Consider the following 12557-nt stretch of genomic DNA (forward strand, 5'->3'; position numbering starts at 1 on the left):
GTGTGTGTGTGTGTGTGTGTGTGTGTGTGTGTGTGTGTGTGTGTGTGTGTGTGTAAATGTTTGTCAAATAGGTTGTTTTAACACAGATTATAAAGTATGTCAGTCATAAATCAGATTAACACATCCATCTGCTCTACTGTTTCATGACTTATTCTGTTTTTTGTAGTTAAAATAAAACAATATCTAAATGAGGTTTATTTTAACCATGCACACATGTGACTGTGTTTGTGTGTGTGTTTGTGTGTGTGCTTCCAGCTGATTTCCCTCATAGAAAACAACTCTGTTGTCATCATTCGAGGAGCCACAGGCAGTGGCAAAACCACTCAGCTGCCACAGTACATTTTGGACCATTACAATGAAAAAAATGCCCCGTGCAACATTGTGGTCACCCAACCACGCAAAATTGGAGCTACCAGTATTGCTCGATGGGTTGCCACACAGAGGAAATGTACGCTGGGTAGTCTGGTTGGATATCAGGTTGGTGCAGCATTTAAAAAGATTTTGATTTACTTAAAAATACTTCACAAGTACATCGCCCATCCAGAGGACCCACTTATTTTTTTCTTTTTGATTTTTAACTTCACAAGTACATACATATCTACAGTACATGCTTACCTATTTTGAACCTGTTCTGCAGCAAAGCAGTGCAATGTTAGTGTGGACAAATTTAGCTCTGGACATTGTCTAATAATAACTTCTCATTCTCGACTCGGACCTCTGGAGTTAAGGATAAAGTCACTGACTGTCTGAGAGTAATAGTCACTGTTAAATTAAAGACCGTTTTGTAATCTGGTTTCTTGTTTTTAGTTTTACGTAATTTTGTGTTTATGTAAAATCCTATTCTGATGGAATTAGTTTTACCTAGGGACCACATGCTATTTGTAATAATTGCAGAGATTGTCTGTGTTGTCAATCCCGTGCAAATCAGCCATGTCAGTTTTTAAAATAAAAATTCCCCTGCAAAATTACCTAGTATATTTTGCTGAACTTAGAGGTCCTGTGACAATAGTCATCCAATGTGAATAGGCATCTCTGTGATTTGGACAGTAATGGTCTGAATCCAATATGTAATTAGGCAGTATATATATCCTGGGCACATTTTTATTTGCCTTTGGTAAAGAATGGAGGCTGGATTGGAGAGCATTGAAAACCTTTTGGGTCCAGGGCCAGCACAACCCTACCCACCTGTAACGTGCGGCATAAAAAAATGGCTGAAGAGAAGGAGCAAAATCAGCTGCAAATGGTGGCTCACATCATGCATTGCACTGTATGGTAAGAATACTTCTGTTTGTAGCCTTCTGGCTGACGCTGGCAGTAACACATTGCTGAGCTGTGGCTGTAGTGCCGTGCTTAGTCACGCTTTGGGTACACGCGCAGGGTGCACACGCACCATCGCCAGCAGTATAGGCGTTTATACTTTGCTCTTACATTGTTATTCTCCAAAAGGACGTGTGGCAGAACACCTTATAACTTTATATCAAAAGCTTGATGAACAAACTGTTGGAATGGTGTGCGGTGCGCACAGCCTTTGCAGAGTTATATCCAGGGGATGTCCGTAAACCTCAGGAAAATCTCAGGCTTCGGTTATCCCGTGTGAATGCGCCACATAAAAAATAGACAGAAAGTAATTTATTTATTACATGGGGTCCCCAGATAATGCTTATCCAGTGCGAATAGGGCTTAAGTTGCCAAAAGTTGTTCATTGTTCTCAGTCATATCTAAAATTTGCTCCCAAATTGAATTTCTCTTTGGAACCCAGTGGGTTTATATAAAGTTCTAAAGTGAAAAGAAGTGGTGACTGATGTTGTTCTGTAGTAGAACTGCCAGGTGAAACAAAAAATGGGCATATTTCACAGATTTATATGCAGTTATGTATTAGAAATGTTTATGAATATCATTTTTTCAGGTTGGGCTGGAGAAGTTGGCCACAGAGCACACTCGGCTGATCTACATGACAACAGGGGTCCTGCTGCAAAAACTGGTCATGGCTAAATGCCTCACAGAGTTTTCACACATTTTTTTGGATGAGGTGCCTAAACTCATCAAGCATAGTTTTCGTAACTAACTCGTACATTTTCTCCTTTTTGTCCCTCAAATGGAAGTCATATGCTTGTGTATTTTCATTGTTGTTGTTTTTTTATATTCCCACTCCCTGACGGTCTTAAATCTAGTTTGATTGCCTTGTCTAAGGTTCATGAGCGCACAGAGGAGATGGACTTCCTGCTGTTGGTTCTGAGAAAACTTCTTCATTCCAACTCTCGTTACGTCAAGGTATTTCTTACATTTAAGTAAAAATCTTGTTTCCTTCCTCGTGCATCACTTGTCACTCCCATGAACTTTTTTTTTGCCAGATAATCCTCATGTCAGCTACCATTAACTGCAGAGTGTTTGCCGAGTACTTCGCCACACCAGTTAATGGTAAAATGAGTCCTGCATACGTGTTTGAAGTGGAGGGAGCACCCTACTCTGTTGAGGAGTTTTACTTGGATGATCTCCACAAATTTCTTCCATGCAGGGTAAAAATTTTTACCAAATTATTATTTTTTTGATGCAGTTCTTAGTTTTAAGACTGTCTTATTCAGGTTGAGTCGCCTCATCCGGATGACCCTTCTATCTCACCTGAGATGTACAATCTTGCCATGAGTCTCATCCAAAGTTTTGATGAAATGGAAAGCAAGAATTTCAGGTGAGGTTGAATCACATTATTGCTTTTATCTGCTTAAAGCAGCTAACTGATAAACACTGTTGGTTTGTCTTCTTTGTGTGTATCTGCATGAGTAGCAAGGCGGAGACAAAGGACGGGATGGCTTCCTCAGAAACAGGAAGTGTTTTGGTTTTCCTTCCAGGTTTAAATGAGATACACTACATGCAGGACGCCCTCGCGAAACTGGCATACAAAAGGTGAGCTATTTAATTGGCAAGAATCATAATTTTATATCAAATAAAAAAATTAACTAGCTGGCTTTTTTTTTTGTTGCTTTTTTGATTCACATTAAGAAGATACTAAAAGAAAATGTTGAATGGAAGCCAATCAAAAAAAAGACTCATGCAAAAAAATCTATCAGGTTTTTGTTTGCATTGAAAAAGCCTTGATGTGCATTTTGACAGTAATTACTCCAGTCTTTTAGTTCTATGTTGTTCTTTTGCCCTTGATATATTAAAACTAACACTTGTATAATACTGTATATAATTATTAACGATGACATTTTACTTGACAATAAATGTGATGCTGTGGATCAGATTTCAGGTTTATCCACTCCACTCGTCAATAACTCTGGAAGAACAGAACGGGGTTTTCCTTCCCCCTGTTCCTGGATACAGGAAGGTAAAAACTGGTGATTTTATCTGATGCAGTGGTTTTATTCTTCTCTTTACTTACAATATTTAGACTTTCATTCATTTATTCCTAGGTGATCCTTTCCACCAACATTGCAGAGAGTTCTGTGACTGTTCCAGACGTCAAATACGGTGTCTTTTTAATTTTTCGCCTAATGTATTAGCTATTGTTTTTTTCTATTAAAAATATTTATGTTGGTGCTTGTTTTCCCACAGTGATCGACTTCTGCTTGGCTCGTCACTTGGTCTGTGACAATGAAACAAACTATCAGTCTCTGCGTCTGACCTGGGCATCCAAAACCAACTGCAACCAACGTAAAGGTAAAATGACTAAAGCAAAGAACTTCAAAGTGCAAATATCTTCCTACCTGTTTTCTCACATTTAAAGTGTTCGCTGTCAGGTAGGGCAGGTCGAGTGTCAAAGGGCTACTGCTACCGTCTTATAACCAAAGTTTTCTGGAGAGAGGAAATTCCTGACTACATGATTCCTGAGATGCTGGTGAGAAATCATTTTATGGTTTTAGTCTTCTGTCTAACCCAGCCATGACCTTTTTATAAGCTTTGTGTTTTCCCTGTTATCAGATGGCTCCCCTGGCCACCATCATGTTGAAGGTGAAACTTCTGGACATGGGCGATCCCCGCTCCCTCCTCTCCACAGCACTCTCACCTCCCAACCTCAGTGATATYGTCAGGACAGTGCTTCAACTCAAGGAGGCCAGTAAAACAGTCCAGAGTAACAGTTCTCCACTTTAAATTCTGTGGTTGTGTAGTCTGGTTTGTACAAGTATGCTGCTGTGGTAATAAATAAATATTCAGATGAAGAGTGGACCACCAGTGTCATGAAGTTCATGACTTCTGTGGCAGATATGCGTCTTCAGTGTTGTGTGAGAATACTGTAGGGTGTGTGTTTCTTGACTAAAGGAAAATTATATATTACCCTTTATCTATAATTAAAATATTTTGACAACAGTCAACAAGTTTTTATTTTAAAAAAAGATTTTAGAATATTTTGAAATGACAGGTTTTGTTCTTCAGATGGGTGCTCTGTCTGCAAAAAACGAAGGTCGAGATCAAAACGATGATGGCGAGTTGACGTTCCTCGGCCGAGTGCTGGCCCACTTGCCTGTGGATCTGTAYCTGGGGAAGATGATTGTTCTGGGTCATGTCTTTGGCTGCCTGGATGAATGTCTCATCATAGGTCAGTTTGTTGTCTTTATATTGGAAACAGGCCTCTGCTTATCTTTGTGTAAATGTTTACAACCTTACAGATATGACTTGATCATCAAATATACCTGAAATGTACTTTTACTTATGTGTTTTTGTTTTTTCCTTTAAGTGGTAAATACTGCATGCATAAAGTCTTTGAATGAATGCTAACACAACGTCCTCTCTTTAGCTGCCTCACACTCTCTGAAAAGCTTCTTTGCTATTCCCTTCWCACACAAGCTTGCAGGCTACAGGTGAGTAACTTCCAGTAGTTGTATTTTGGCAAAACTTKAAGACAAACCGTTCTCACAACTGAGACAGTTCTCATCAGACTTTATTTTTTATTGTGCAGTCCTCCTGTTACATCCCACATACTGTAGGTGATGAATAAACTACATTATTATTGCTTGACGTGGGTATATCTGTGGGCTTCGTGTATTTTGTCATTTTTTTCTTTCTTTTTAGGAGCAAGCTGGCTTTTGCTCGTGGCACACCAAGCGATTCAATCGCCATTGTCAACGCCTTCAAGGTGACACAAGTTTTTGTTATAAAAAAAAATTTGTATGCATGTTTTTTTTTTACATCTAGTCTTTTTTTCCCTCCTTATAGGCATGGCACTCGTCCAAAAAGAAAGGGCAACTGAGACACCCAAAGGTAAACACTGCATGGAAACAATATTTCACTGAAAAAACATTGGGGTCTAATGGTCTGAGCCAACATTATCATGCATTTAATAAAAATTTAAGAACTAGATTGTGCTTAAAACCAGTGTGGGATTTTTATAATTATTGGGAAATAGTTTTGTGTGGTAAAGACCCTGTGGTTGCTCTTGTTGTGTAATGGCACTATAAGCAATATGAGATGACAGATTTTGCAGTTATTTGAAATTAGGAATCAGATTTCAGCTTGGCTCTTGAATTCATCATTTTAACACTTTCACGCACAACCCTTTTATTTTTTTTAAACTAGGCTGACTTAACTGTTTTGCTTGTTACATTAAGATATTAGACTGCAAGAACATTTTTGTAGTAGTCACTACTATTTACTACAAATCTGCATTGAAATAATTTAATTTTTAATTTTTTGTTTGTTTTTAGGGGGTGAGGGTCAAGATTCAAAAGGGTCTAATTTATATAAATGTCTGCTGTTTTATATGTATCAGTTTAACATTTTAATTAGTTTTGTAAATTAAAAAAAAATCTTGTTTACGTTTTACTACAAAGTTTGAAAGGTCTGAAAATTTCTGATGCTGTAACATCAGTTTCAACTATACTAATAATAATAAAAGTTCTGGACTTTTCTCAAGAGTTATAGTAAATCTGCATTTGTTTTATCAAGCATTTATAAACATTTTAAAATACACATTTTGCAGATGTTTAGATTGTAATTGTTTTTTTTTTTTTTACTTTTTTCTCAGGATGAGCTGAGCTGGGGAAGTGAGAACTTCATTCAGATCAAGAGGATCAGAGAGGTGCTTAAGCTGTTGTAAAAATTATGATTTGAATATAAACCTTTTGAGAAATCCTTAACATTTGCTTATTTAAAAAAACAACAACAGAAAAACTGTCTTTAAAGCGCGTGACATGATGTCATATTTTTGATGCATACATAAACTCATCCTGCTGCAGTCATCATTAAGTCGAAACAGGACAGTTTCGTTCTCATTCTTTGAGCTTCTGATGTTCAGTTTAACTCAAACATAATTCAGTTTTTATTTACCGCTCAGGTTGCAGAGCTGTACGAAGATCTGAAGAAGCGCGTGTCCCAGTTCAACATGCACGTTTCAGAGGAAACTCAGTCTTCAGATTACACCAGCACGAACAAGCAGAAGTTCATTCTTCAGGTTAGTCTTTGCTGAAGAAAGGGCAGGTTTATACAGTACACATGTAATTTACAAGGTAGTGGTGTTTTCAGATTTGTTTTGTTATTGAGTTAATAACTGATTGTACTCTTGACTGTTTTTTCCTTTATAAAATGTACTCTGTATTGTAGATTGTCATCGCTGGTGCCTACTACCCCAACTACTTCTTCCAGGCAGAGATTGATGACAACCTGGCGTCCAAAGAGCTGAGTGGCTTCAACCCAAGAACAACTGTGATGGTATTAACTTCAGTGTTGGAATAAAAACTTTTTTGTTATTTACAGTGAAGAGTCCTTCAGATCTACAGAGAATTAGATTTTTCTGAAGGATTATTAAAACTTCATCTTTGATAACAGAATCAAAGCATGTTTGCCAGGCTCAGCTGTACTAAATGTAAACATTGTGTTAGGATAACATTCTATTCAAATGTTAAATTAATTATAAACCTGTTAGTATGCTTTTATTCTTAGGCAAAACACTTAAAGTTCCACTATTACCATAATTTTAAGTGTATTTTTTTTATCTTTTATTGTTCAGTTTTTCAAATCATGTCATGTAAAAGATTTGTGTATAGTCTTTATCAGGATAGTTGTGGGAAATGTTACTATAGTTTCCTATAAACTTAATAAATTTTTATTGGTCTGTGATTTTCAAGTTTTTGTTATTTTATTATCCAAGTATTTTGTTGTTTTCAGGTGAGGAACCTCCCTCCGTACAGCTTCCTGTATTACAAGCAACTCCAGTCTTTGTTCCGCTTGTGTGGACAGGTCAAAACCATTTCTTTTGAGAGCTCCAGGTACCAGGCTCCAGTGGAGCAAAGCAGACATCCACACTCAGTATTTTGTCTTTTCTAACCTTTGCCAATGTTTATTATGTCACTGTATGTGTGTTCACGCCCACAGAGCATACGTGGAGTTCCACAGGACATCCGGGGACACAGGAGTGCTGCCTGAGGTGTCTCTTGCCCTCCTAATGTCCAATCCAAACTCCCCGATGCAGCTTTCAGTCTACCCCACTGAACAGATTGAATCATGTTCTGGGAACAGGCTGATAACTCACATGAAGTTTTCTCGGTTCGGCTCCATTTACTTAACTACTGTTTGAGTTTACATTCTTATTAATGTTGATCTTGAATTCATTTTAGTGACTTCTGTGTCACATCTGCATTTCTCAGTCTGGGTGTAATTTAATATACTTTACAGCCCTGCATGAGACTTTGCAACAATCCTTGGATTCAGAGAGGGGAGGTTTTAGGCAGACACAGAATCAACTTCCTCCTTACGCCCTCTTGTTGTTGGGAAATGTAATGACAGGCAATGAAACAGTCCCTAAAATAAGATTAACTGTTTTAACCATTGTTTTAATGATAATTATCAATTGAGTAATTATTGGGKTTTTTTTTAAATCTTTTTTACACTCTTTAACAAGAACATATTTGTGGTTTCCTATAAACATGTTATTAATGCTGTTTAGTTTAGTTTTGAAGTACAAGGTTACATTAAAGCAGCAAAGGTGTGAGGTCAGTTCAGATAAATATGTTCATACTGTAACATGATAGGGGTCTGTGTTGCCCCTCTGCAGTGTGAATGCAGACATCCAGAGCCAGTCTGTCTCCCCAGTTGGCGTGTTGAGCAGCATCGACCCGGCCAGCCTGCCTTCCAATCGCCTCTTTGTCGTGAACATCACAGAGGTCAGACTTTGACAGATATAAATTTCAGGATGAAATATTTCTTAACTCTAAAAAAACACGTTTATTTAAACTCTGTGCTGCAGGTGTTGGATGTGGGTCATTTCTGGGGGTTCCCAGCTGATGAAGCCAGCTTGGAAAAGCAACGCCTTCTGACAGGAGAGATCAACAAGCGCACCCTGAGCCCTGTGACGGTGTCGCTCTACCCAAACCTGCTGTGTCTGGCGCCGTACTCCGAGAGCAGTGAGCAGTGTTTGTATTACCGAGCAAAGATCCTGCACATGCGTGGTAATACCGTGGAGGTGAATATTTGTCATGTTGTATAATCCTCTGATTGAGATGTGACCCGTTTGCCCTGTTGTATTTTTGTTTTTGTCCTATTTTTTGGTCCATGTATTAAAATAATGTCTGAAATTCTTTTTCAGCAGACTCATAATATTTAAAAACAGAGCTTAAAAGACAAGTTTTGTTGAGCATAAACATAAGAACATTTACTCCAATTAAACTTCTGTCCTACTCAAAAAAAATCAGTCAAAATAATATATAGTCTATATTATTAACAAACTGCATAGATGTAAAAATTGTTGATTAAGAGTATTTTACATGTTTACAGGTAATGAAATAAAATGTTTAAACCTAAAGCTATAACATTAAAGCACAGAGGTCTTCAAATAAAGGCTAAAAACTCAGTATCAAACACTATGGTTCCTCTCATTCTATAGGTGTTCTTTTTGGACTTTGGTAACACAGCAGTTGTTTCCTGCAGCAGCTTGAGAGAACTCCCGTCTGACCTGCTGTCTCATCCTTTTCAGGTATTATTATTATTATTAGATCACGCTGTCTGGTGGTAAAACATGTCACCTTTGATATAAAAAGAACTCTCTGTTTCAGGCCCAGGAGTTCCAAGTAGTTGAAATGTGCCCRTCATCTCAGTCCATCATCCTGGGGAACCGGTGGAGCAGCAGCGCCCGCAACTGCTTCATGATTCTGGTGAAGGATCAGTCGGTCATCGTGTCTCTGTTCTCCATCCTGTACGGCGTCATGCGTGTGGAGGTGTTCATCAACGTGGAATCCAAAAAGACCAGTGTGGTGGACATACTGGTGAAAGAGGGATACGCTGTGAAGACAGATGAGAACTTTGATTCTCAGGTGACACACCAGTGGGGCACGTCTGTGCTTATTAATCCAGATAATCTGATCTAAAGAAATGCTTGATGCCTCTTTTCACAAAACACAGATTTTATGATTGATGTAGACAATATTTTTCAAAACTGCAAATTTTGTTGCAGTTCTTTGTTAATAAATGAATATGTAAACTGATGTTTTATTTTATTTTTTTGTTCACAGCAAATCCACGAGACATTGATGACTCTGTATAAGGACATGGAAAAAGGAACATATGTTCCCATTTCTGCCAGCAGTTCCTGGAAGGAACATGAGAAAGAGGAGAAGGAGCTAATCGACAGTCTGCTTGCTCACTTTTCCAAATCCACCCCGTCAGGATCAAAGGTAAGGCACATCGCCAACTGAAGCTAATTTGGCGTGATAAGTAGCACAAAATAAAACATTTTCATTGACACTTAAAAAAACTGATTAAATACATTAATAAGGAGAATCAGCTTTAAGAAGTCATCTGAAGTACATCACTAAATATCCAAAACATGGTTTGTAATGTTTTGCGTGTTTTTGATTGCTCTCATTCTGTCCAGTAGATGGAGCAATTTCATTGGCTCAATTAAAGCATTGTGTCCATTCAGAGACTTATTTAACAACCAGAACAATACAGAGTGAACAGCTCTGAATGTACGAAGCATCAGGTGAAGTCTGAATGTTTTTCTGGCTTTCTTCTGGCACTTCAGGTCTGTCTGAAAGGACCATTGAGTCCTTACAAGATAAACTTCCACAGCTTGAGCCGAAAAATCTACTGCAGGTGAGAAATTAGCTCACCAACCTTAAAAGTAAAACTCCTTTACTGATAAGGATTGTATCCTCCTGCAGGACTGCGTCTGTAGATAAAACCAGCATCAACTCCATGGCACTGAATGAAAACCCACATTTCAAATATCTGAGGATGCTGGTGGCTGCGTCTGTGTCAGTCAACTCCACCGGTACCGTAAAACATCTCTGCCTTTTATTTAAACTGTACAGTCATTTTCTGTATATTCAGTTCAATTCAAAAATACCTTATTGATCCCAAAGGGAAATTGCAGTACATATTAAAGAGGCAATATTATGTGTTTCTCAGGCATACATTTAAATACTATACCATAATAAAGTATCTATGTCACCTTTAGCTGTTATTAAAATGATGTTTTATGTTTAAATAGAAAATAAACTTGTCTTCTCATCAYTTCCTCTTCTAAACGCCTTGAAATTGGCCTCTGTCTCTTTAAGAACCACCTTCCGCTTCTGTCTCACTCATTTCGGTGTGTGAGGGGGTTCGCGCAGTTTACTTGGCATCTGAAAATACATTTCCTCAAAGGTATTTTAATCTGAAAAGAGCTTCACTGAGTGAGAACTAATGTTAGGAGCTCAGCAGACAGTTTCAGTTTCACCCGAGAGCCTGCAGGGGTTGTGGGGGGGAGGGGGGCGGTGGCTCTGCCATGAGGAAGTTAGGCTTAAAGACACGTTCCAGAGGCGTTTCTGGTCCCCACCTGTTGTTTTGCTCCTCAGCATGGCTTCCTAAAAACGCTGCAGGATTTCTCAGTCATGCATGAATGAGTCAGAGCAAGGCTTTGGGCATGTTTTTTATGAGAGTATAACGTAACATGGTATAAAACTCAAAAAAGTTGATTTTACATGAAAAGTTGATTTTTTTTTATTGCCCCTTTAAGGTGTGCCAAAAACATTGGCACTCCAAGTACTTGTAGTGTTTGCAGCTTTAACTGTATTAATGATTTAAAAGGTACACGAATACTTCTGAGAGATACTTCCCTCCTGCCTGACATCCCTGGACTGCCCGGACTGGTGATGATGCTCTTCACTCCCGTCATGGAGTTACGGTATGATAAATTCACAGCCACTGCAACTACACGAGTAAAACTTGATATTTTTATTGACAAAAATGTGTTTCGTTTTCACTGGTTTTTTTAGCACAAATGAAGAAAGGACCAGCTACACTGGTGCTCTGTTGGGCTTGGGCTTCAACAGCCAAACAGAAGAAGCCATCCTACCTGAGAACGACATCGAACTGGCCTTTGACGTCAAATTTGATGTTGAGGACATCACCGAGGTAAAAGTTGTCATCTAAGCAGCCGCAACATTGACTATCCTCTCAACGTATCTCTGATAATATTTTTATAAACTCGCCTTTTAGGGTATTTATTTATTTTATTTTATTTTATTTTATTTTTTTGTTGTTGTTGTTGTTGTTGTTGTTGTTGTTGCTTGAAAATTCCCATCATTATTGATGTCCACAAATAATTGTAAAGGATAAAATGTAGCCTCAGTGTAATTTTACCAACAATTTTTGTAGATTTTTCTCTTTTTTGCACTTTAGATTTCCAAACATATTTATAAAAATGTCAATACTAAAGTGAAATTTTAAAATCTAGTAATTTCTAGATTACTTCTCATGATGTCCTACTAATCTGCACATCTGAACTTGTGATGATTTAAACGGGGTGTCCACAGGTCCTATAAAAAGTCTTAAATTCATGTATCTAAAATTAAGGGTCTTAAAAAGTCTTGAGTATATTAAAATATGTAAGTTGGTCTTAAATTTTATTCAAAAGTCTTAAATTTTGTGGGGCAGAAGCGATTAAAGTTCTTCGTTCCCACGACAGATTTCCTAAATGTGAAAAGAGAAAAAAAGTGTTGTTGGGGTCTTCAATCCAGCATTGATGCAGGGATTCAACTGATGCTGCTTTCAACCAATAAAGAGAACCAGAGACACTGTCCTAGCCAATCAGAGCAGAGCAGGGCGGGTCCTGCTGTTTGATTCACACCGAGCAGAGACAGACTGCAGATGAAGTAGTCAATGTTTCTCTGAYCTTTTTAGTCATTTTAGGGTAGAAATCTGTTAAACTGCTAAATTAAAGTTAATTCTTTACTTTCTGTGCTTTATATTGGTGTATATTTTTTTTTCCAAATGAATCAGACAACCCCTTATTTCAAAACACCGAAATGAAAAATTTAAACTAAACAACAAAAAAGTTGTTAAAACCCCTCTTCTTTCAGAATGTCGTTGGTCTTGATAGTTCAGGTTAAAGGGCAAATTTATTGACAGTTGGCTGGATGACTAGAGGTTAAGACACAATGAAGCTATGAGCAGTTATGGCATGAATGTATTTAGTAGATGTCTTTGTTGTATGTTTCCAACCTAATAATTGCACTTGTGCAATACAGCTAATTGAATCAGAGAGCACTGAATATCTTTATATTCAATGTGTTTTATAGGCCTGTCACGATAACAAATTTTGCTGGGCGATTAATTGTCTCAAAATTTATTGCGATAAGCGATAATAT

The 12557-nt window shown here is 37.9% G+C and overlaps 1 protein-coding gene across 1 annotated transcript; it reads left to right on the forward strand.

Moving 5' to 3' along the window:
* Nucleotides 1-396: 396 nt before the first annotated feature.
* Nucleotides 397-11322, forward strand: tdrd9 (tudor domain containing 9; the record flags this gene model as incomplete). Its single annotated transcript, XM_014013818.1, is given in 29 exon segments — nucleotides 397-477; nucleotides 1907-2029; nucleotides 2191-2271; nucleotides 2352-2516; nucleotides 2583-2686; nucleotides 2782-2901; nucleotides 3241-3325; nucleotides 3411-3468; nucleotides 3553-3657; nucleotides 3738-3835; nucleotides 3919-4050; nucleotides 4372-4534; nucleotides 4733-4796; nucleotides 5008-5071; nucleotides 5152-5196; nucleotides 5960-6013; nucleotides 6269-6385; nucleotides 6535-6642; nucleotides 7099-7199; nucleotides 7306-7476; nucleotides 7985-8093; nucleotides 8177-8392; nucleotides 8813-8902; nucleotides 8982-9239; nucleotides 9438-9599; nucleotides 9950-10020; nucleotides 10089-10198; nucleotides 10996-11092; nucleotides 11184-11322. Coding segments are annotated over 28 exon segments (3165 nt in total), but the record flags the coding sequence as incomplete, so codon positions are not given.
* Between the last annotated feature and the right edge of the window lie 1235 nt (nucleotides 11323-12557).

Source organism: Austrofundulus limnaeus, unplaced genomic scaffold (assembly GCF_001266775.1).
Source record: "Austrofundulus limnaeus strain Quisiro unplaced genomic scaffold, Austrofundulus_limnaeus-1.0 Scaffold2, whole genome shotgun sequence".
In the NCBI taxonomy this organism is placed as follows: Eukaryota; Metazoa; Chordata; class Actinopteri; order Cyprinodontiformes; family Rivulidae; genus Austrofundulus; species Austrofundulus limnaeus.